Source organism: Macaca fascicularis, chromosome 3 (genome assembly GCF_037993035.2).
Source record: "Macaca fascicularis isolate 582-1 chromosome 3, T2T-MFA8v1.1".
NCBI lineage: Eukaryota > Metazoa > Chordata > Mammalia > Primates > Cercopithecidae > Macaca > Macaca fascicularis.
The window spans coordinates 125,351,427-125,377,710 of NC_088377.1; the positions used below are offsets into that span (position 1 = coordinate 125,351,427).

Sequence of the window (26,284 nt, forward strand, 5' to 3'; positions counted from 1 at the left end):
GAGTTTGCAGTAAGGGGAGATCATGCCACTGCACTCCAGCTAGGGCAACAGAGTGAGATTCCATCTCAAACATAAATAAATAAATAAGCATGGAAGCTGGTGTGGGGTGTGGCAGTAAGAGAAATTGAAAGGGATTTCTGAGAAGAAATGAGACCTTAAGCCTTGTCAAGTGGGTAGGTTATTAGGACAGATGACAGTAGGGACAAGAGTCCAAAGAGGGGTGCAGGAGACCCCTCTTGGTATCTGCCTGGTTCATGTGAATCTCTCTTTGGATCCAGTAAATAGAAGCCTAACTTCCCAGGGATAATTAATTAATTGCAGGGTTGATACTTGACCCAGCTGAGCCAATCACGTTCTCTAACCAGAATATTGTAAACTTTGAACTGAGACACAGGACCCGGGAGCTGGCAAAGGGGTCTGGATAAGGACAGCAGCTTATTGGTGAGGTCCCTCAAGCTGCCCAGATTCCTACAATTTCTGTTTTGGTTCTTCATCTTTTTCATGGATTCCCTAACTACTATAATACTCCCCAGTAAATTCCTCTGTCTACTGAATGTAGCCAAAGGTAAAGTCTTTTTGACCAATACAGTGAAGAAGAATATGTCCAATAGACATCAGGTTGTAGTATTACTATGTGGCTAGGAGGCAGGCTATATCAAGCTATATAAAAGAAGAAAGGCCTGGAAATGCCTCAAGGCATCATCACGGAAGTCACTGAGTACAAGCTAATGATTTTAGATTTTATTTTGGGGGACAAAATAGGAGTCATACTTTGCAGCTAATGATAATACTGCTACTGCTTTTCTCACTACTATGTCACATTTATTGAGTGTTTCTTATGCACCAGACACTTTTAAAATTATCAGTCCTTTATTTTTATTTTATTTTAAGACAGGATCTTGATCTGTCTCCCAGCCTTGAATGCAGTGATGAGATCTTAGCTCACTGCAACCTCTGCCTCCAGGCTCAAGCAATCCTCCCACCTCAGCCTCCCAAGTAGCTGGGACTGCAGGCATGCACCACCATGCCTCACCAATATTTGTATTTTTTGTAGAGATGGGGTTTTGCTATGTTGCCCAGGCTGTCTTGAACTCCTGGGCTCAAGTGATCCTCCTGCCGTGGCCTCCTAAAGTGTTGGGATTACAGGTGTAAGCCACTGTGTCCAGCCAAATTATCATTCCTTTATATACATTAATTCATTTAATACTCACAATAGGTGTGTGAGCTAGATACTATTATCATCATTTCATGAATGAAGAAACTTAAGCCAAGAGAAGTTAGGCAACTTGCCCAAGTTGATACAGAGTGTATAAGTAATCTTTACAAAGATTAATCTGGTAAAAGTACTTATACTGACTTAACATTATAGAGACTGACATTAGGGAGACCAGTAAGAAGCTGTTTCCTAACATAAGCAAGAAGTAGAGAGCATGACATAAAGTAGGTGTCAAATCCATGTTTGTGGATTTGCATTGCTGTCAATAGTAATCTTTTTGCTATTGTAAATTTGATTGGATTTAGCAACTAACTGAACTGCCAAAGATTACTCAGGTTTGCATCCTGGATGACTGCAGGAGTGGAAGATGCAATTTACGTGTGAGAGGAAGTGAGTATACATGGTGGGAGTAAGATCATGAGTCTGATTCTGCACACATCTGAAAACTCTGTCACATGGTGTGTGATAATATTATTGACTCACTGTGCTAAATAATGTTCAGTGGGTGACAAAGTTGACATAATCCTCCAGGTTCCCAGATTTCTTCCAAGGAATGATGTTTGATGATGTTTTGTAAATATTTCAAAGTTAAAGTGTTCTGGTTTAAGCAGCCCAGGAGATTAAAAAAAAAAAAAAAAAGCTATGCTGAAACCTTATAATTTCTTCCTTTTTTCTCCCCTCAGTTCTATTCTGTTACATTCAGGAAATCATCCTAGACATACATGCCACCACTACACACCAAGACTGTTCCTCTATCTCTCTTCTTTCTTAATATCATTGGATTGCATCTAAATCCATCAAAAAGTCTCTTTATCCCATAAGTATGTAATCCTGGTCCTTTGAACCCCGCAGAAGTGTTGTGATGTAGGAGCTGAGCATTCTAATCTCTTTTTCTTGTGCCTCATATACAATGCATTTTTCAAAATTGCAAACATTTCCCCCACAGCGTAGGTGGGTAGGTCACACAAAAATAGGGGAAAATAAATGTGGTCTCTCCATGGTAGAGTTTCTGTTATTCCCAACTTACTTCCTCCAACACAAACATCATGCAAGACCCTATGTGGAAACACATCCACGGGCAATGTGGCCCATCACCTACTGAGGCAAGGCAGGGACCAGCCTCACCCCATGCCTCCTCAGGGAGTGTTATCAGCTGACCTGAGAACAAGGTTGTAGTTGCCTTTGAGGAATGTGTCAGATAAGGTTCCTGTGTAATTCCCCGACTCTGAACAAGTGAACAAGCTGAGCTAAGTGCTTCCTCAGGCTTGGATCTGATTTCTGTGCACACACTCAAGCGTGCTCAGAGACCACCCACACACTGGCGGAAAGCGGTTGGGCAAACCCTGCTTGTCTCAGTCTCTGCACGATCATGCACTGTGTGCTTTGTTGTTTGGATACAAAAAGGGATTCAAGAGGAGAGAACATTCAACCACTTGATGGCTGATGAGGGTCTAGTTATGGGGAATTACACCCCTCTTTTGTTCCCCTGTTCTTCAATAGGATTAATTGGGACTTATCCATTTTATAGCTCTGCCTAGAACACCCTCTTCTCCCCTCCATTTGTCTAAATCTCAGTCTTCTGAGAAGCGCTGTCTGACCAGAGGCAGATTCCAACCTTCACTGAACTTTGAGAGCACTTGCTATCTGCCCCCATATCATTCTGCACCTTTACAAGCTCTTTTAGTTTCAGATCCAGAAGGTCTCCGTGGGAAGCAGTGGTTAAGAGCATATGCCTTGGGATGCTAAAATACTTTGGTATAAATCCCCACTATACCATACCCTAGTTGAGTGATTTTCAGCAAGTTACTTAGCTTCTCTGAGCCTCAACTTCTTCAAATATGACATGGAAATAGTAAGGGTGGCTGCCTCACATGACTGTTATGAAGGGAAAATAAGAAAGCCTTCACAGCAGCTGTCATGGTGCTTTGCATATAAGAAAAATAAATTAAAAGCTAGCTATGACTATTATTCCCAATAAAAGCTGGATCGACAACAAGAAAGCAGAAACTGTGTTGTGCATAAGTGCTTAGGAGTAATCATTCCTGCTTCTCTCACTGTTCTTACGTCACTGTTATTGCAGGAAGGAACATTGTTGTTAAGAATGTGGGCTCAGGCATCAGATGCTTAGGTTCAAATTCTGATGTCACCACACTAGGCTGTGTGTTTGCGTATGTTACTTACCTACTCAGTGCCTGGTATATTGTTACCTAGTTGAGGTGGCTATTCGGCAAATTGGCTTTTGGTAAATTTGCCTACTTTCACTCTGAATGCCACACTGATGGGCTTAAACTTCCTTTTTACGGGTAATGGGGAGTTTTGGTCCAGGGAATGAAGAGATCAGGTTCTTTATTGTTTGTTTTTTTTGAGACGGAGTCTCACTGCGTCACCCAGACTGGAGTGCAGTGGCACAATCTCGGCTCACGGCAACCTCTGCCTCTTGGGTTTAAGCAACTCTCCTGCCTCAGCCTTCTGAGTAGCTGGGATTACAGGCATTTACCACCACACTCGGCTAATTTTTGTATTTTTAGTAGAGAAGGGGTTTCACCATGTTAGCCAGGCTGGTCTCAAACTCCAGACCTCAAAAGATCCACCTGCCTTGGTCTCCCAAAATGCTGGGATTATAGGCGTGAGCCACCGCACCCAGCCCAGTGATCCGATTTTTATTTTAGAAAGATTGGGTAGATTTCCATAGGGGAAAACTGTAGGTGGACAAGCATGAAGGTAGAAATATCAGTTTGAAGGTTAAGAATAGTATTAGATGATGAATATATGAGTGGAGACGTGGAAGGTCTTGGTGACAGACTGGGTCTAGAAGACTAGAGGGAGTTGGCAATGTTGATGAAAGTTCTGCTTTAGGGTCTTGGGTATATTGTGGTGCCTTTAACATAGAGATCATATAATAGGTAAAAAAAGATTTGGGATATATGAAAATAACGAGTTAATAGTTCATTTAAGATTCTATGGGACAGCTAGAATAGTGGCTTTGTCTGGTGTACAAAGTGAAATTCAGCAGGGAGATTGGGCAGGAGATACAAACAGGCTATTCATGGTTGAATCCTTAGCAGTGGAAGAGATCTCCTGCAGACAGCACATTGGGAAGAAGGGCAGTGGTTGAGGGCATGACCACAGGGACCTCAAGGATGGTTAGAGGAAAAGGAAATCTTAGAGAAGTCAGAGAACTAGGAGAGAGTAGAGAGAGTAGTGAGAATTCAATGGAAAGAGGATATTTCTATAGGCACAAGGACGCTGACTAAGCTGCTTGACAAAGAAAGGTCAGGACAGATGTGGGCTTAAAAATATCCACAGGAGGCCGGGCGCGGTGGCTCAAGCCTGTAATCCCAGCACTTTGGGAGGCCGAGACGGGCGGATCACAAGGTCAGGAGATCGAGACCATCCTGGCTAACACGGTGAAACCCCGTCTCTACTAAAAAATACAAAAACCTAGCCGGGCGAGGTGGCGGGCGTCTGTAGTCCCAGCTACTCGGGAGGCTGAGGCAGGAGAATGGCGTGAACCCGGGAGGCGGAGCTTGCAGTGAGCTGAGATCCGGCCACTGCACTCCAGTCTGGGCGACAAAGCGAGACTCTGTCTCAAAAAAAAAAAAAAAAAAAATATCCACAGGATTTGACAAGTAGGAAATCAGTGGTCATCTTAATGGAGCAGTTTCATGGACAGAACAATCTGGCTTCCTGTTTGGTACCTAGCACATAGTATGTACTCAATAAATACAAATAACTGAGTAGAGAATTGAAACTGAAACTTCAATAAAATGAGGGGGGAAAAAACCAACAAGCATAGAGAGGAAATCATAGGCAAGTAAACGAATCTCTTTTTTTTATATAAATGCCATGAGAACACAAGCCCAGTTTGTCCCAGCCCAGCAATAATTCTTACCTGGAGGGACCAGTCCATACAAGTGACCACTCGATGCTTGGACCAATGCTCATCATAGAACTGACGGTTGAAAGAAAGATTGGCTCCAGCCTGAACATCCCTAGGAGGATTTAAACATCAGAGATAAATATGGAGCTCTTTCTCTATGCTGCTCATATAGAAGCACTGATGTGGCAAAAGCCTGGCACACAATACTCTCTGAGGCTGAAATGTTAATCTAGGCTACATCCCCTGATCAAAATTAAAGAACTAAAGATGGTCTTCTTTTTTTCTAACCTGGCCCAGAAAGGGTTTCTGTGTCTTTTCAAGACTATTATGAAATGTCAGATTTGTTTCAAGTTCCCATCTTGACCAGTCCCAAGCTTTCTCCAACCCTGCTTCAGGCCAGAGCCTCTCCCTGAAAGGCTCTGGCCTGAAGCAGGGTTTATTAGAAATCTCTGCTATCAAGGGAGCACAGCACACCAGAGGATTCTTTGATATCAATACTACCTTATTTGTCCTTAGACCAGAAATGATATGCATGTCTTTATTTACTTGGAAATGCTGATAGGCTGTAGCAGTAGTCTCCTCACTCAATAGTAAGTGATAATTTCTACCATGAGACAGGCGTGGTAGACAGTAGAGGATTCACCAGATATGTTCCAGATACTTATCACTTCTGCCACGGACCAAAATAGCATCTGAGTCTAGGAGGATTACACTTTAGCCAGTGTTTACTTGGCTGACACTCAACTGGCCATAACACCTCCTTCAAGGAACTCAGTGCTGGTTATGCAGTTGCTCCACAAGCTGAGTATTTAAATCCAGTAATGTTTGCTCTGGGCCAGGAACTATGGGATCTGCATAAAAAGCTGCCTAAGTTGCCTGGGCTTTGGTTCAGAAATTCTTCTACACCCACCTTTCCTCTGTTCATTTGCTTCAACTGCTGGCTTGCACCCTGCATCACTTAACTTATATGGCTCTTGTTCAGATTGGGTGACCTGGCTTCCAACAAGTTATTTGGGCTCTAATTAGTAAACCTAATATGACTTTTTTTTCTGCTAACCCTTCCTCAGCTCTGCCACTGCAAACTCAGGCCATGTGTGTGTGTATATATATATACACATACACACACACACACAAACACACACACACAAGTCCTGCCAGGAGCCTAGGATAAAACAGAGCCAGCACACAGAGGGAAATAGGGCCAACAAAATCAGTAAGTCATAGAAAAATGGCTTCTCAAAAGAACACAAAGATTGCAGAACATATATATTCAAAATATTATTGTCTCTTCAAGGCAGTCTAAAGATGCTGCTTACTATTGAGAACATGTTCAGGACTCCCTTTTGAAATTGGTTTTCATGCCTCTGTTACATTCCCTCGAGCATCCTCAATGATGATAAGACATTGTCCTTTAAGAATGTATTTGGATTTTAGAAATGGCAAAAAAAAAAAAAAAAAAAAAAATCAGGGCTGATGAAAAAGGCAAGAGACCCTACCTTCACATATCATTCTTGGCCAGAAGAGATCTGGGGCTAAGAACAGCTATATTTATGTTTATAAGGCTCATATAGTCCCTCCTGTTCTCCCCATGATGATGGTTGACAGTCATGGCCTTTTCCAGTACCTACGCTACAGTCACAGAGGAAGTCATTTAGGGACACTTGCTTTTATTGATTAGCTTTGTTTTGCCTGTAAATATATTCTTGCATATATTGATATGTTTCCTAAAAGGCATATACACATATGCATACTTTTATGGTACCAAATAGAGGAAACATTTTCCAGTCTCTGCTCATCATTACCCACATGAGTTAACTTCTCCCATACCTCATGTTTATTTTCTTCAATTTACTATTTGCTTGGACATCAGGAATAAATCTAGTAGATACAACATGAATCTCCTTTGCTGCTTATAAGAATGTTTTCTCAGAGGATAATGCATGTGACTCTGCAGTCTCTATCACCTGGACTGTTCCCCAGATATCAAGTTCAAAAGCATTTCACAGAAGCACATGATAATTACAAGGAAGCTCTAAGCCAGAAGTTGCCACCAAAGCCCAGAGTCAAAGCTGTTCAGCAAGATAAATTCCAAAATTTCACCCTCCTCTGATTTCTTAATTTGGAATTTTCCTAGTCAGAACATAAATAAACGTAGAATTAACAGATAACTTACGCTATTTTTTAAAGAATGCACACAAGAGACTAACCCATCTTTTTCTTCTAACTCTCGGCCGCTGTAGTCAAAAAAGATGTCGGAATCTTCAGCCAGGGCTCTTTCAATTACCCGTATTGTCCGATCAAAAAAGATGAGAAATTCCTCTGAATGAAGGATCTGCTGTTTTTCTTCCTCTGTCAGCTCTCTTGGAGGGGCTTTATTGATTTATTTTTTTGTAAAAGAGATTGTTAGGGAAGGAAAAAGGGACATTTAAAACTTATCAAGAGGAACCCAACTCTTGAGAGAGATTGCTTATCAAAGGCGTGGCAAGACACAATGAAACAAATCATTGCTAATATTGATTCTAAATTATTTATAAATTCACACCAAAGGCTTCTGCAGATGTCCCCACAAAAAGATTGCATATTTGGTCCAATTATTATTTTGAAGAGTTGAAGAAGATTACAAATAAAAATAGATTGGTGTGTTTTTAGCAATCAGTTCTAAATGTTTTTTTTTTTTTTAACCTAAAAGCAGCTCAAATATGGCATAATAGATAAATTCACAAAACTATGTATTTATATATGCTATTGTACCATTGTCAAGCTGGCAACATTAAATAATTAGGAACACTGTATAATATGATCCACATAGTACGTTTCCTCTTTCTACTGAGTAAATTCATAAATTCATTTTATTTTAAATGGTTAGTTGGTAAGGCTGACTGATTGTTATATAGATTATATTCAAAAGCAGAAATATATCATTCCAAACCTGCTTTCACTCAAGATCTTCCGTTTTTAAACAAACACATGGAACAAATACATGCTTCTATAAAACAACCCACAATTGTTTTTCTGCCTTACCTTTCTAGCATGATTAATCTTATCGAACTAAATTTGAAGATAGAAAATGAGACAAAGAGATCAAATAACTAGCAGTATGTCATAGTTTCTGAAAGTGAGCTCACCTTGGAGTCACCATCTGGTTACATAAACCATTCCTTCAATTGCAAGTTTTACATAAAACTTTAGGGAAGGGATTAGGAACTCCCCAGTCTGAAAAACCCTCAAGGGCAGAAACTGTCAGCTGAACCTTTGTGGTTCTTCCAGAACCCCAGTTCAACTCTGGTGGAGAGAGCCTTCAATAAACTTTTCATTGGTCACTCTTTCAGTTAGTAGTACAGAAGCTCCTGAAGTTAAACTTACAGGAGGAGGGTAGTGCATTACAATCACAGGTGGAGCCTCTGGTGGAACCACTCACCCACAGGGTTTTTCAAGCACTTCCACAACCATCCTAATAACCAGATCGATTTCTACCTGGCCACATGGTCAGAAGAATCTTTTAGGTACTATCACCTGTAGCATAATATTTTATGAAAGTGTTACATAATTTGATTAACTGTATTTTGAAGCCTAAGAAATCTGTAGTGTCAAGAAGCCCTCCTACAGAGTCAAGTCATGGCAGTGGATCCAATGTTCATAACAGCTCCCTCTTTCTAGCCTCCCCTTCCCTGCCCCAGACCATGATGCAGGGGGTCTGGAGAAACATGAGAATCTCTATTTGTACAAGAAACTAGAATGATCCTGATGTAGTTCATTCACACCTTAAGAAATGCTCTCCAGGTAATATTAGGGCAACATGTGATTCATCCATTACAGCAGAAGAATTTCTCCTAACATACCCCACCTTGTAGTTTCTAGCAGCCGTAAATAAAATTAGAAATATTTCTTTGCTGTCTAAGCCTCTGGAGCCCTAAATAGTCCAGTGTGTACTGGGACTTTCCAAGGACCCCATCACCTTCTAGTGCGCAGTGCTGCTGAGACACTAGTTTGTGAAATGCTGAATCAGGCAATGTGCACACTCAGACTTAAGCTAGGTAGTGGGAAAATAGGTGGAGGTCATAAATAACACAAAGAACTCTATGAAACCAACCTGGATTCCAGCACCCTGCCATATGCTAGCTTTGATTCATTAATCAATGCACTGAAGCTCTCTGGGCAGTAGTTTTATCTATGAAATGGGGATGATACCTAAACTTTAAGTCTGGTTTAAGAATTAAAGCTAAATATGCTGGGCTTCAATAATTGGTGAAGTAGTACTGTACTAGTCTGCTTTCTTTTTTCTTTTTTTTTTTTTTGAGACACTAGTCTGCTTTCTAAAACTCTTGTAAATGAGACATTTGAATTATTTCACTCCAGAATATAATAAAACTACATAATGGAACTAGGCAAAAGGGGAAAATACCCTACAAAATGATAGGTCCATTTTGTTTTGGTTAATACTGTTAAATAAATGAATAAACCTGACTAAACAAGAATACTATAGGCCAAGAAGAATGTCTTATTTAAAAAGACTCACTTGGCTTTGGTCACTGTTAATAGATGACTTGAGACACACTTGAAATTAAACAAAGAAGTAGGAATTTTTCTCCCTTATTTCTTTTTTTATGATATTAAAAAATCTTTCTAGCCTCTGTGTATCTTTTCTAACCACTTCTATTTCACTGGTATCTTTCCTTACAGGTCCATTACCTTGAATAAAAAATAGTATCTATGTAATTTTCTGTAATTTTTTTCTTCCCTGTAGCCTATTGTCACTTTGATCTCAGCTTTCAAGACACACAACTTCTTCTCTAACAGAAACATAAATGGCTGATCAAAGTGTGCTTGTGGAGGCCAAGTTCAGGTAGGTGGAGCACTATCCTCTCCAGATATTATGTTTGACAATACAATATTTGGCTTGAAATTAAAATGCTACCGAAGCAAACAAAAGATATATTTTATATTAAGCTTTGATGTCGAACAGGGATCAAATGACATGATTTGTTAGCAGAAAATAATCAGATGCATGTGCAGATGAGTACTTTTTAAAAGTTATAAACAATATTCAACTTAATTAAATAGGGCCATAGTAATTTTTGATTGTATAAACAAAACCTCTGATACTTAATCTTTAAATTGATAAGTATTTTTCAATATCATGAAAACACAATGGAGTATCCAGGAACCACAACCAAAAGGTGTGTTCAGAGATAAAAACCTCTCTAGGCATCATATTTCATGAAAGAAAATTGGTTGATTAATGGAGCCCACAAAGTTCAAAATACAGGACTAAACAAATAGAATCGGAATTGTTTTACTCCAAGAAAAATGCCAAATTCTACCTGAAGTATCTGTTTCTACAGTTTTTCCCTATCCCTGGAACCTAATAAATTATTTTTTAACAAGTTCATGGCATTAAAAAGGTAGGAATTTAATAGCAAAGGGCATACCAAAACAAAACATGGGCATGGATAATAGTTTTTCTTATGGGTTAAGCAGAAAATACTATTATAGCAGATTTTTTCTTTGTTTGTTTTCACAACACAAAACATGGGATGTTTCTGCGAAGAACTGACAGCTAACAATACTTTGTGCATTTAAAGAGCTCTTTAAGAAGAAGTACATTCTACTCTATGAAAAGTAGAATGCATGGATATAACTTACATATAATCCAAATGATAAGACAATTTTCAAATTTACCAAAATTTAACCAGTTATATTATTTTATACCATGTATGAAAGAAATTTTGCTGAATACATGAAATTCAGAAGACAGCCTAATTCTATCAATTTGTGGCCCGCAAAATTAAAATCAAATATAAATTTCATTTAGGGTCCATTGTTTAATTGTGGAAATGTTAATGTTTCTTATTTTTATATATGAAAATACTTTTAAATGTATCTTTCAAGCATGACTGTATCTCATTTGCTGTGTTTTCTTGACTTTTCCTGCTATCCTCAATGTATACTTCGTCAGTTTGTCTTTAATTAATTTATACTACTTTAAACTATATCTTCTGGATTCTAGCCTTCTTGTGATTTTTTCCCTCTATAAAAATGTACAGTTTATAATAAGTTCACAACTTATATTGAGATTTTAGTATCTCATTTCTATGTTAAAAGTTATTTTAAAAATATCTACCACCAGTATGTCTTGACTTGTTTCAGCAATGTTGCTTTAAATTTCAATATAAAAATTATTCAAAAATATTTTTCAAGAATCTCTAAGAGATAAAAAATAAATAAACCCATGTAGCCAGGAAAAACATTAGATTAAATAAGGACAGTGGCTCTCATGGGAATTTTACAGTGAAATCAGTTCATAAACAGCAGCAAGAAAACCAAACCAAACTAAAAGCGAAGGATATCTTTCTGTGAAGTCAATGTGAGGTTTATGAGTTGATTTCGTATTTACAAAAAAGTTAGGTTCCCAGTTGTGTTGTTTTGAATTTTTAAACATGAAGACATGAGGACACTGACATATGGAAGTTTTCTAAACTTTGATTACAAGCTAAAATATACCTGCTTTTTTCCTACTCTATGGCAGAAAAAAGTGAAACAGTAATAAATCAAGACTGCATTTCTTTACTGTTTAATGCACTTTGATGTCACACGGGCAAAAATGTCAAAAGTTAGTGAGTACTGATTGTTTTCCCCATGTCCCCCTCAACACATTTTTCTTCCTTTTCACTCAAAAAAAAAAAAAAAAAAAAAAAAAAAAAGCCAGATTTCTCAAAAATGTGTTCCCTGGTTTGAAACTGTGTATGTCAAGTTTCAGCCCAGAGCAAATTTTTATGGCTGAGTAATAAATCCCTGAAACGCAGGGTTCATAATGGAAGTGCTGACACAGCCCTAACTACTATGCAGTCGTGTGAATGGCGCCACGATTATATCTGCTAAAGATTCTTTCAAAAGTTTGCAAAATACTGTCTTGCTTTAAAAAAAAGCCAGAGTTTGATGCCAACATAAACATGCTTTTAACCCATTATGTGTTAATTTGCAGAAGAGCCATTAATGGAGAATAAGGCACACAGTGCAGCAGGAACAGGAAATGTTCTTTCAAACTTCTTTTTGACTTTTAACATGACTTTAATCAATTCCATGAAGCATGAGTAACAGTTAAAACTGAAGGGTGTTTTCACTTGGAACTTAAGAAGGAGGTTGCTTTGCTTTGCTGGAGAAGACGATTTGGAGATTGGGGCTGGGGTGCTGGTGATGGGGAATCTATGCCAAGACACACAAAATATACCCCAGCTCCTTATCACCAGGTATATTTTAAGAATATTTTGCAAAGGGTAAAGGAGTACTTTAATAGATCCTGACTTATTTTGTACCTCACTACACCTGTAATCATGATATTCTATTCACCAACTTTTTTTTTAAAAGATGTTTTTAGTATAAGTTTAAATGTGAGATCTCTTTGATCAAATTCATTTAGACTCTCAGAAAGAGTAAGCCTTGTGTCTTCTGTGAATGCCACTGTTAAAATGCTGAATCTTCTCCTAAACCTCAGTCACACCCTAGAACTCGACAGCGATTGAACTTCTCAATGTCTGAGACCTAGCACAGTAACAGAAAGAAGACCTTTTATGATAGTTCTCCAACGAGTTTAGAGGACTTTGCTTGTATCTCTATTGACAGTTTCACATTTTTTAAATGTACTAGCTGGGGCCCCTGTAACCATGTTCTTATTTCAAAGCTATGGGCTATGGCAAACCTAAGCACAGAGAGCTGGGGCTCCCAAGGGCATCCATCTCACCAGGGTAGAAACCAGTTATAGACCCAGGCACTGCAAGGCAAGACTACTAATGATAATTTAGCAAACTTTTATACAGCACTTACTTTGGGCCAAGTATTGTTCCATACTAGCCCTGTTGAGTTTTTAAAAAACCTGTTTGCCAGATGGGGAAACTGAGGCAAAAAAAGGTTAAACTAACTTAGTCTGTAGTGATCACTCAGCTAATAATCTACAGAGACAAGATTTGATTCCAGGTAGTGTGGCTCCAGAGGCTATGCTTTTTCATTATTATCTCACACTGGCTTTTAGATACCTGAGATTGCATAAAACAAACCAAAACTAAATTAAACACCCACACTCAGACACACTTCAAATGAGCCTCAATATGAAGTGATTTTTAATAATTTTCTACAATTGTGGCTGGGCGCGATGGCTCACGCCTGTAATCCCAGCACTTTGGGAGGCTGAGGCAGGTGGATCATGAGGTCAGGAGTTTGAGACCAGCCTGGCCAGTATGGTGAAACCCCGTCTCTACTACAAATACAAAAATTAGCCAGGCGTGGTGGCATGCACTTGTAATCTCAGCTACTCGGGATGCTAAGGCAGGAGAATAACTTGAACCTGGGAGGTGGAAGTTGCAGTGAGCTGAGATCAAGTCACTGCACTACAGCCTGGGACAGAGCGAGATTGCCTCAAAAAAAAAAAAAAAAAAATTGTCTCATTTAACTCCATATGATATGGATGTCATTTGTAATAGGTATTTGGGCTACTCTAATTTTCTCATGAGAGCACAAGATGTTGAAGTGAGGACTTGGGATCAGTATGTATCAATTCCTACAAAAGACCCCAGTGCTGAACATCTGCCACACTGTGCCAGAGCCACAACCATCTTTAAAATTTACAAATCAAATGAGCTTCGAATCAGAGTTATATTGATCTATACTTGGGACACTCAGTAGGAAATATGGAAGAACATTTTTAATCTACATTCAGTTCTCAGGTCCCACTCTCCATTTGCCAGCAAGTAAGACAAGTTCAAAATTCTCTTCTGTCTCCATGGGCTGAGAATCTCAAGGTAATACAAGGTTGGGTTTGTAAGGAAATGTCACCTGCAGTATTTCCTGTCCCTCCTTTTTTTTCTCTCTTTTCTTTCTTTCTTCTTATAGGTACAGTGCTATCATGAGGAGGGAAACAGGGTAAAATGTACACTTTGGATTTAACTCTAAATCTCGGCTCATGTACTCATACATTATGTATCCTTGGATAAATTTTTAGATCTCTCTCTTCCGAGTTCTCTGCCTATAAAATAGGGGTAATAATAGTATCTGCTTCAAAATAATGTTTTAATGAGTGAGTAGTATCTGTGGAGTGCTTAGAAGAGAGCCAAGGGCATAGTGAGCCCTTAATAAATGTTAGTTAATATTATCACCAGAACATGTAAGAGGTTGTTCCTCCTTATACAGGCAGAGTTGCAGAAGAAAAATTTTAATAGCAGAGTTACTAGCGTTGATCACTATTAATGTTTCTATGTAGATCACATGAAAACACTTTAGAATTTACTGACAAAATAATTATATCTAGTCCTTTGCTTTACTATTATCATTTGGAATATATGGTTCTGTGAACAAGATAATATGGCAATTCGTAACAAGTGTTACTGGAATTGTGACTAGAATTGTTACTGAAATTGTGGACGTTTTGCACTTTATTTGCCTTTATCAGTCAAGAAATAAATGACTCTTGCTTTGGAGATTACAGTTTATGTTGCTAAATGTAATGTATTGTACAGTCCTAGAAAATCTTCCATATAGGGGATGCAAATTCAATTTTTACTTAGCTCTATAGCCTCTTATATCAGTAAAGGCAAACAAAACAGTAAGATGATTACTCAATTTATTTTCCATACCATACCTTCCTTCACTTCCTGTTTTTTGTCCTGATTTTCCAGTTCTGAGTCCTGGCCAACTTTAGGTTCCACCATTTCCTCATCTTCCTCATCCTCTAGAAAAAAGAAAGAGAAAAATACAATATTTTCTTTCCTCCAAATCAAAGTCTTTGGTTGATAGTGGGAGGTAGGGGTAAAGGGTAAAGTTCCAATCATTTAGGGCAACATCTAAGTAAATCAGTCCACAATGAATGCTCAAGATAAATGTTCATGAATTTATGAATAAATTATCTCCAAAAGGGGCCTCTTTGAAAATTTCCCCAAGCTGTTGAGAAAACCACACCGAAAGGGCACCTGTACATCCAGCTCCAGGCCCTTACCATGTGGGATGTCTTGGAATTGCCTCCCTGACCTCTGAAGCTTCTTCGAAGATGGCCCAGGAATAGATTTTAAAATGTTTCCACCTGGAGCACATTTTCCACAGGGGACACCTGTTGTACAGATGACTCATTTCCAATTTAATTCTCACCAAATTAATTTGTTTTTGACCTACAGGAAAGGGTTAAATACAGGTCTGACCCCAGGTCAAATGCCATTGGCAAGTAAACAACCAAGGGAAGGGCCCCCAAAGTCAATGCCATTGGTCTGGGAGAAAACAACTCAAAATGGTATTTACACATTCAGAGCAGTTCATGCATTAATGTGAATTTAATGAGACTAACAAGTCGACTGAGTTGGCTACCCCTGCCAGATGTTACAGTGCCCTTCCTGCCCTATGCAAATGTATGCTCGTTTTTCCTCTTCTCTCAACTTGCCTTTCCTAGAGGCCCCTTCCATTATAGAGTGTTTGAAAGCATCAGGCACAATGCAGAAGGTTTAGGGGAGAGTCAAGGTGTCACAAGAAAATCCAAATTATAGAAAATAAAATGATATAAAAAATAAAATTTGCTTTCAGTCTTTAAATATGGTATTGTACTCCATGTAGGTTATCGATTTCATTGGTTCAAATACAGTTGAAAAGAAATGACTTTGCTTTTCTCTCTACCCCATATATTTGCTCATTCAATAAATATTTACAGACCTTCTATAAAATCCCAAGCTCTGTGGATAGTCCCATTTCCATCACAATAAATCCTGAGATTCATCAACTCAAAATTTCAGCACCAATCGCTTAGAATATATTATAAATGCATACTTAAATGCTCAAATAAATAAATACATCCTGAAAAACAACTTACAAAATTCTAACTAATATTAAGCAAGTGATTTGTGGAAGGAATATCAATTTTAAAAATATACATATGTAAAGCATAGCATTGCAATTTAGATATTAGAATTTTAAAAATATGAATTTTAATTGAAATATTATACTCTATAGGCATGCAGGTAGACTGTGGAGCCAAGCTCACTACTTTATAACCACACTATATATATATATATATATATATATATATATATATATATGAAAGGAAGTAAAACATTTTAAAGAACTGTCACTTACTATTCACACAAACCCCTAAGGTCACATTTATTAGATGAAACGTCGCACTTAAAATTTTGAAATGAACACTGTTACCCAGACTTTTAAACAAATAAATCTTTAAAAAGTTAAGTTACAAATAGCATATCTATGTCCTTATCCATATGTCAAGATATTAATGCTATCTCATCATACACACACACAAAAATCCATTTGGAAAGTCCTGATCAAAATATCCATCTCAACATGATGTATCTTCCCGACCCAAGGACTAAACACAAAGTCTAGTGAAGATCTAGCTGGAGAGGTTTCCTCTTTCAGTAAACCTTGGATGAAGAGGCAGTTTTCAAAAGGCCTCTCAGCTGCTGGTAAGTGGCTTCATTTCTGAACCTTCTGGAGACATTTCTTTAACAGATTCAGCAGCCATACCCTGACACTTATTAAGTACAGGGCAAATACAACAAAAACCAAGGTAATAAGGCCAGAACTATAGGTTGAACTGTGTCCCCAAAATTCATATGTTGAAGTAATAAACCCCAGTACCTCAGAATGTGGCCTTATTTGAAGATAGGGTCACTGCAGATATAATTAGTTCAAATGAGGTTATAATGGAGTAGGGCACCTAATCCAATATGACTGGTGCCATTATAAAAAGGGAAAATTGGACACAGACACGCACACGCATAGGAAGAACACCATGTGGAGACGAAGGCAAAGATCAGCCTGATGCTTTTACAAGCCAAGGAACACCAAAGAGTGCCAGAAAACCACCGGAAGTTAGGAGAACAGATTCTTCCTCACAGTCCTCAGAAGGAACCAAGCCCACAGACTTCTTGATCTCAGATCCTAGCCTACAGAACTGTGAGGCATTACATTTCTGTTGTTTAAATAGCCAGTTTGTGGTATTTTGTTATGGCAACACTAGAAAACTAATAAAGCCAGTAAGTGCATTTCCTTCTATAATCTTACAATTTACTAAGAAGGGATACAGGAGATGTTCAATAATCTTAAGGCAGTGATGAGTGCATCACTTGTATAATCTAATTTATTTATCAGAACTTAGTACCATTCGTCCAGTTTTACAGATGAGGAGACAGAATAATTTCCCCCGAAGGAATTGCAACCACATCCCGCTTCAAGTTCTGTCTGGCTCTGCCTGTTTTGGGGTCTGTGATCTTTAACCACTATGCAAACTGCCTCCTGAACCACAGCATGATGTGAAATAGAAATGCCACGGAGAAAGGGCTGAAATACAAGCAGCTGCAATGATATGTTGCAAGGTAAGGAGGCTTTGCAGGGACTTTTTGAGGTGGACTTGCATGGCCTCAACATGGATTGTTCGTCCACATTCAGGAGGTGAGCAAATACAAGTTGTAGCTGAGAAGTTATGTTTCACACCCTTGAGAGCTGTACATAATGGATTATTTTATTTATCAGGTATATATATGCTACAACCACATTCTGTTCTAATTTTCATTCTGGAATCCACTGCTTTGAGACCTGGCCGGCAATGCTTAATATGAAGTGTTAATTCCTCCAGCCAGAAAGATTCACAGCTTGGGTGAGAGCAGCACCCTGAGGGAAGTATTTGATCTTGTTCCAGGCTGGAGTCCACCACTTGCTGGCCCCTGGGTTTTATCCAATTCATAGGAACTCTCTGAGCCCCCATTTCTGATCCGCTGGAGTGGGATAATAAACCTTCCTTAAAACACATTGTTATTGTAAGAATAACTAAGTAAAATAACAAATGCAAAATTGCTTTTTAAACCATCAAGGTCATTGGGAACATACTTAAGCAGAAATCTTCAAAACAAATGTTGCCTTAGATTCTAACAAATATTGACTGAGCACTTACTATGTGCCAGGTGCTGGGCACACACCAGGGAACAAGACAGACAAAATAATCTCTGTGCTCATGGAGCTTCCATTCCAGTGGAGAGAAACCACAAACGAATAAAAAAAACCAAAATATATACTGTGTCAGACAAGTGCTATGGGGGAGAATACAAAATAGGAAAGAGATGAGGCATTCTGGTCAAGAGTGGGAGAGTCTCAATTTAAAACAGAGTGAAAAGGCCCATCAAGGCCACACCGAGATGACATGTGAGCAAAAACTTAAAGGAGTTAAGGGAGTGAGTTGTGTGAAGACCTTGGAGGAAATAAGACTAGTAACAAATAGATTCTTGCTTCTCAATCCATGGACCCAACGGAAGTAATGGATCAAGGTCTGTATTCATTGATAATTAGCTATACTGACTATAGATAACAATTGTGCCTTCATTACAGCCATCTAGTTTGTGCACTTAAATCTTCTAGTTCTTAAAACTAAAAGCAGTTTTACCAAATGACTTTGAATTAGTCAGCTTTAAATAGTAACAAGTTCTCATCTTTCACAGCTATAAGGGTGTTTATTTTAAACATTAATTCTCAGAAGAGTCAAAAAAGAAACACCACGACCAAAAGTGCCACTACCAGCTTATTGGAAAAATATTATTCTGTGAAGGGCTTGGCTATGAAAAGGACTAGGTTTGTGATACGATGTCTAGGTTTATGCATAGAAGCATGTGAGGAAATAGCAGGTTATCTAATTCCTTAAATGGAAAATCCTTCCCCACAGAATATGTTTTTGATTAGTCTAAAAAAAACCACACACACACAACAAATATGTATTGTGTTTATAGTATGTACAAATGAGAAACTGTGAAAAACAGTGAAATTTAAAAAATAGTACCCGCCCTTTTAAAGTGTCTACAAACCAGTTGTAGGTATTAATTTTTAGTGGTCACAGAATTCTTTGTCTGTCATCCTTTTAAAGACATAAAGTAAGTTTTTCGGTGGATTTGCTAAGGAAATAAAACACAAGAGACTGGTTTGTTTCTCTGCATACTGATATGTTTGCCTTGCTCAGCAAAGAGAGTATATTTTTCTTTAAAACTCTGGTTTCCTTTCTGGTGCAATTGGAATTACTTCTGTTGAAACCATTTTCAAAACAGTTAAATAACTTTAAAGAAAAGGATTTATGTAGACCTGCTACAGACTACTGATATATGAGTTGTGCCACTAGTTCATACCCAGTTACGTTTCCTTAGAGATTGGAGGGAAGAAAATTACCACCCATGTATGGTTTCCTGTATCCAGGTCCACACAAGAAATTAAACTAGTGGCAGAAGTTAATTACCTGTCAGTCCAAGGGGCTAATTTCTAAACAATGGCATCTTTTAGACACATTATTTTATTTAATACCCATATTCTGCCATCTCCAGTTGCCACATTCATTCCCCCTGGCTGGAAAAATCTTTGGTAACCACTGTCTTCCTCCCTTAAGATTTTCAGAGGTCTAAGAACGAATAACTGCGTATTATGCAGCAATCACAGATAACACACTCAGCACGAGGCTCAACCCTTTGCCTGAGCTCTAGAAGAGTTCGTTTCCTCCATTAATCCATGGCTCTAAATGAAGCCGATGTAGACCGTTTTAGTAACAAGTCAGTGAGTAACAGCTCACTGACTTGTTCTGATAGCCTTACAAATGTGAGGTATTTGACAGGGAGTGCAGTGGAACATTTGTCAGTGTTTGGCAATACAGTATAACAGCAAAACCCCTTTCTGTCCAGGGCATATTCCCTTTGTAGCAATTACGGATTGGTGATATGGTGGATCCTACTTTCCTCTCTCGAAGCCCAGGGGGAGAGAGTTTCCTGCTGTTCATCTCCTGGTGGCCAGGGCACAGACAGGATCTGGGGAGTCAGACTGGTTGCTCCTAACTCGGGCTTTGTCTTTGGATCCTTGCAGTCAAAGCTGAGAAAAAAGTTAAGATTCATTTCGGGGAAAAACCCAGTAGCAGCAGTGATGCCCAACATCCCAGCAAGATTGTTCCAGAGGCCCAGTGTTCCGGAGTTCCCTTGGTGCCTACGCTTTTTCAAACCTGTTCCTTCTGCCTCCTGTTGATTCTGTGAGTACCAGATTTCCTTCCAATAAATCCCACTAGAGGTGTTGTCAGCACCAGATTTCCTTCCAGTAAGTCCCACCGGAGATGATGCCTGCTGCATGCAACCAGAACCCTCAGCGACACAAGGCGACCCTCTGTGAAGAGCGGGGTTTGTGTTTTACGAGGCCACTGCGTTCTTGCTTTCCTCAGTCCTCTTAGGGCTTGCAAAACCTCGGGATAAGAGGATCTGAGCTCCTGCCAGAGCCCTTGTTGCTCTGCTCCTGACGTTTCATGAGAGGACTGTGGCTCCTCCATCTGCCACCTCAGGAAGACCGCTAAGGCTGGCTCAGGTGGAGAGTGAAGGCAGGGAGTGGAAAGGGCCATTTCACTCCATCCTTCTCAGCTCCAAAGGGCATCCTGCTGCTGCTCAGAGCAGCAGGCACAAAGCAATGACCACTTTGACTTTGTATTGAATGGGCCAATGACTGCAAGATGCACAATTATTTTATATACCACTGAGAAAGACGATTACTGCTATTAAACTATAACACATCATCAATTTTAATGTGAAAATTGTGAATGTTAGAAATGATCAAATACGTTGTGGCTTATGAAATGAATAGAAACAAGCTTCCAAGATGTAAACTGGCAAGGACACAGAGGCAATTCTAAATCAAGCTTCCTACTGTACTATTATTGGAGAATAGACTTGGAGAGAGACAAAGACCTGAGTTTTTCTGTTTTGTTTTGTTTGTTTGTTTGTTTGGATATGTTCTTTTCAACTTAAGAACAAATGCCCTAGCCACTTTTATATAATTCCATGTATGGATATTCAGATGGTGATTCTTCTAATAACATAGTTTTACATTTTTAATAGAAAAAGACTTACCCCTTCAAGTTCTGTTAAGGTTTTAAAAAAAATATTGGAAGATATTCTTTGCAGTTCTGGTTTTGGTTTCATCTTTTTGCATAATGCCTTTTGTCTTATCTCATCTTTTCTAATATTATACACTCAATCTGGTTAGCACTTACACATATATCTTCCACTATCACCTACAAATTGATTTCTCCAGCCAAGATATCCCTTCTAGGCTCCAGACTCTGTAGTGGACATTCCAACACGATTGTCTCACGGGCACCTCACACTTGACATGTCCACAGCAGAGCTCTGACCTGCTTAATGGTGCCACTGTTCATATGGAATCCCAGCTGGATACCTGAGCACTACCCTCAGTTCCCCTTTTCCATCAGACACTAGTAAGAGCAGGAGGGTCTCAGTCCCGTCCATTCCACCTCCAGCATCTGTCTTGAATCTGCCTGTCTTTACAGCCCTTTATGATGTAGCTCCAGCAGCTTTAACTCTTCCTCTAAAACAGATTTGTGAATCCCCTCCATTGTTCTACCACCCACCTTGTAAATATCTCTACAATAACACATCTCATACCGTATAAAATTAGTTTTTTACATCTATCTCTGCAACCAGAGCAAATGTCCCTCAAAGACCTACTCTTTTTAGTATTATCAACCTTAAGTACTGAGACCGGCAATATGAAAACAGGAGACTGTTCTGGAAACTACTAATGGTACTACATCACGTAGGGCCTTGAATGGCAGAACAAGAAGTGTGGACTTCTTCCTAGAGATCAGTAGCCCACTTTAAAAAAACATTAATCGCATTCAGTCCATAAATATCATTAGCAATTTCAAAAGAAACCCAAGGCACTGGGGATGCTAAATATGGCTTTTGAAGCCACACTTCTCTCTTCCCCCACACACCCTTTGTGCAGATTCCGATATATCTGTCTGGGGATGGCTTGACCCTCAATGAAGATCATTGCTGTCAATCTACCCTGCAGGGAAACTGGAGGCTTTAAAAAACACAAGAGTCAAGTTCTGATTTTGTTTAAGGATATGACAGCAAAGTGGAGGCTGCAGGAGAGTGGGCAAGACTGAAGCCAGGGCACAGTAAGAAGGTAGGCCATAGCCGTAGTCCAGGCAGCCATTGAGAACCTGACTTTGGTCGGTGCAGTTGCCAGCGGGTGTGATGAATCAGACTGTGAATTTAGACATGTATTTGCACAGCAGACAGTGAAGGCTCTCGCGCAGAACTCACTCAAGCCACCCTACCCTTGGACCAACTTTGGATACAGCTTGCCAACTTTGCCGGGAGTCCAGAGTGAGCCACCCTCCCAATATGTATCACAGCAGCCAAGATAAAGTATAACATGCACCACTGAATGCTTACACAAACCAAGGTGAGCGCCTCTACGCTTTAAAAATATGCAGGAAAGACATATTTTGTGGGATTTTCAGTAAGCACTTTGTTAAATATACTACATGCTAATATTGAAAAAACCTTCACTTTCTGGTCTAGAAAAATCTGGCCAGAGTAAAGAAAACATACATTTCTCATCGTACAGAGCGCTCCTGTTAACACTCCAGGCCACATCAGATCTCTCCTAAGGCTCTAACATGACAGTACTTGGAAAGTTTACTTCCTGATGGAATATCACCCAAGGCATTGCAAATGGGAGGAAATGAAAGAAAATATTCAAAATGAGAGGGGAAATCAGAGAATAGTAGTTTTTAAGCAGCTGTTTCTGAAACTTGTAAGAGCACTGATATGTAATATATGCACAGTAAATATGTATTGAATTGAATTGACATGGGTCAGTCAGCTTGCATGGAAGGACAGAGATGAGGAAGAGAACAAGGACCTTCCCAGAGAGTCTCAGGCAGGAGTCTGTGGACACCTTCAGCAATTTGATGTCTGGAGATAAGAAGGCCTGACTGATCTGTGCTGCCATACGTTTTTCTTCTTAAACACCTTTAATGGCTCCCTATTTCCTAGATTAGCTCAGCAATTAAGGCCCACTACCATCTGACCCTAACTTAATTCTCCAGTATTGCGCACAGCAGAGCAGCCTTTGACTCAACTGTGCATAAAAGAGGCCAAGTTTGTTGTCAGAACCCATTCCTCCACCATCTTCCTTATCTTCAGTCTTAGGTCTTTCAGGTCCTTGTTATCCAAGATTTCTCGGAAAGTCATGGATCCTTTAGCCACTGAAGAGAATAGTTGGATGAACTAATTCAAATGGATAGACTACATAACGGTTATCCAAATAAATTAATCTATAATGGCAAATTGCAGATTTTATGGGATGTGGGAAGGTGAGATATTTTGAAAGAGCACAGCCACTTCTCAAGTCAGTTCTCTTCCCTACATTCTTGTGAGCAAGGCCATCCCATTGCACAACTCCAGAAAGCAGCATTGCCATTATGGCCTATGTGAATAGGGCCTCCTTGAGGGTGTGTAAGACACAGCCTTTATGGCTATCCTTGGCAGCCCTATATATGTATCTGTCCACATATGCATGCACATGCCTACACACACACACACACACACACACACACACACACACACACACACACACAGAGCAAAAAATTCAAAACAATTGAAGATGCAATTCTTGGCTGCTTGGAAAATAAGGAGGGACTCCTCTGTTTTTCAGACTCAAATCCTTTCTGCTGTCTACTTCTGCTTTTGGATAATTCCATTCTCTATTCTTTTGTTTTCTCTACTAAGTTTTCCCAATGTGCAAATCCGCAGTTTCTCTTGGTGGGAACCTTGCTTGTGAAAAAGAAAACCGGAGTCACAGAGATAGAGATGTCACAATATTTAACTTTTAAGAGTGACTGTAGATCTGTCCCAAAGGAAGGCAGACACTCAAGGTCTTCACTTACTAGAATTGTTATTGTGTTACGTTGACCAGTTTAAAAAAGAGTAAAATAAATAGAAACCATTTAGAAACACCATTTTCACTGTAAGGAAATTGTTCCTAAGGACAAAGTGGTATCTTCCATACCTAAGAGTCGCCTACTCCGTTAATGTTAGAGCTGTTGTCACATCAATCACTGCATACAAAGGTCATCCCGCTAATATTAGTACATGTTCTCTAGCATTCCTTTTATTAATAGTATCAAATCTCATTAATTTTATCTCCTTGTATACCCTTCTTTTGCACAACTGCCTTTATTCTCTCCATTTCCCACCTCCTTTTTTTTTTGGTTAAGGCCACCTTGGCTTTTTATGCAGCACCTAGTCATTGTTCCCTACCTCCAACCTCTTTCCACGCCTACTCTTGCTACAAACAACACTGTCCAATCAATCCTCTTCAAACAACTTGTTCATATCCATTTCCTGGTGCAAACATTTGATAGCTTCTATGACATGCAGAGTAAATGCTGAGTTCCTTGGCCTAGTCTTCAAGTCCTCTAAGGTCTGGCCCCAATATGTGCTTCCTGTTCAAATTTCCTCTACTGTGTTCACCCCCGCACACACATGTATATACACACATGCATACTCCAGTCTGCCTGCACCAACACAGTATCTGCTGCACACATTTCCACATGCCATCTGGACTTTGGTTCATGCTTCCCCTCAGTCAGACTCTCTTCTTCCTTTTCTGTTACAAAATATGAGCACCTACTATGTGCTGGGTACTATTCTATGTATTGGAGATGCAGCAGTGAACAAAACAAGTAAAAATTCCTGCCCTCATGGAGCTGGAATTCTAGCAGGAAGATGGAGAATAAACAAGATAAACAGTTGAAGTATATAGCAGGTTAGAGAGCCGCAATCACTAAAGACAAAAAGACAGTGGTAGGTGTCACAATTTTACACAGAGAGCAAGGGAGGTCCTTATTGAGAGGTGGCATTTGGTAAAACACTCAAGGAAGTGAGGGATCAGGTTATATGGACCCCTGTGGGAGAGCAACCTAGGCAAAGGAAACAAAAGCACAAGGGTAAGAGTGCACCTGGAGTGTCCAAGGCCTCCAATACTTTCTGATCTTCCCTACATGTTAATCCAGCTACACCAATGACCTGATTCTAAGGACCCCCCACCAACAGTCCCCCACGTTGTTCCTGCACTACCTGTTGGAGGGATTTCTTCTTCCTTTAACCTCTCATAGCACTTCAGTTGGGTATCTCCTACAACCTTTTCTTCATCCAATTAAAGAACTATTATGTTTAAGATTGTGGCATTTATCATTCTCCAGCTATGATATATTAATTGTAAGTAGAACATATTTCTCTACATTTATGAGTTTTTTCCTCCCAAATTCTTGGGAGTAGAATCCATTAATTATTCATATCTGTATGCCCCAATATGGATGTCTAGTAAATATTTTGACTGTTTTAAATTTTAATAATTTCTAATTTCCCCAGTAGTTCTAAAAAGGACATTTTCTCAGTGGTTTCCCCAATGTTTCAGTTGGATCATGAATCTCCTCACTCAGCATCAAAGTGTTTTCCTTTCCTTGATCACTAAGCCCTACCACCACGAACAGCAACTCTTGTCTACACTCACCCATGCCTCCCTGCACCCACTGTGAGGTTCACGGTCCTTTCTTGTTTGTTTCCTGTCCTAGTCACCAGTCACCAGGTAATTACTGACCACACATTGTGCAGTAAGATGTATTCCAGGCACTATGGAAAAACAGTAGCTATTGACTTATTGAATCCTGCATGTCTATCAGTCTATTGAATCCTCATAATAACTCACTAAGGCAGGCATTATGAGCTTTCTCTATATATGAGGAAACCGGGGCTTAGAAAGGGAAGACACTTTCACTAAGGTGAATGAGCTACACGCAGCAGTAGATTCAAGAGTCAAACTCATGTTTTTCCAACTCCCAAACCCTTTCTACTGCTAAACAGTACCAAACAGTATAAAGAGAAAAGGGGAAATGTAATTGACATTTGTGGTTTTGACCATCCAGAATCCACCACCCCACTTCTTGGGATAACAGTCCCTCTATTCTTTGGTGGACACATCCCCCCTCTCTCCTTTAAGTAAATACTCCTTAAGATTTAGAGGAAGACTTTGTATCTGAGGCGAGGATCAATGAGACTATTTTTCTTGTACTATTAGTAAAATGACCATATACAATACCATAAATTGGGATACTTCTGAGAGAGAATGGAGGTACAATTAATAATTAAGTTGCAATGACAGGGGTGAATAAAGAGTGCCTGGGAAAACCAGACCTATGGTCATCGTACCCGTCAGTCTACCTCCTTTGGACTAGGTGACTGTCTTGGGAAATTCTGGATGTATCTCTTGTTATAGAAGTAGACTCTTCTTTTCTATTGGACTGAGTGACTGTTCTGGCT

At 39.4% G+C, this 26,284-nt stretch overlaps 1 protein-coding gene across 14 annotated transcripts in view; it reads right to left on the reverse strand.

The window, feature by feature from the left end:
• The window catches only part of DYNC1I1 (dynein cytoplasmic 1 intermediate chain 1), a 318,746-nt gene that overhangs the window by 107,732 nt on the left and 184,730 nt on the right, over positions 1–26,284 (reverse strand). For all 14 annotated transcript variants that reach the window (XM_005550168.5, XM_045388826.3, XM_005550167.5 and 11 more), the window contains 3 exons: positions 14,725–14,814; positions 7,304–7,466; positions 5,109–5,208 (listed from right to left, as the gene is read on the reverse strand). In XM_005550168.5, coding sequence (XP_005550225.1) covers positions 5,109–5,208; positions 7,304–7,466; positions 14,725–14,814 — 353 coding nt within the window. The remainder of the gene's footprint in view (positions 1–5,108; positions 5,209–7,303; positions 7,467–14,724; positions 14,815–26,284) is intronic.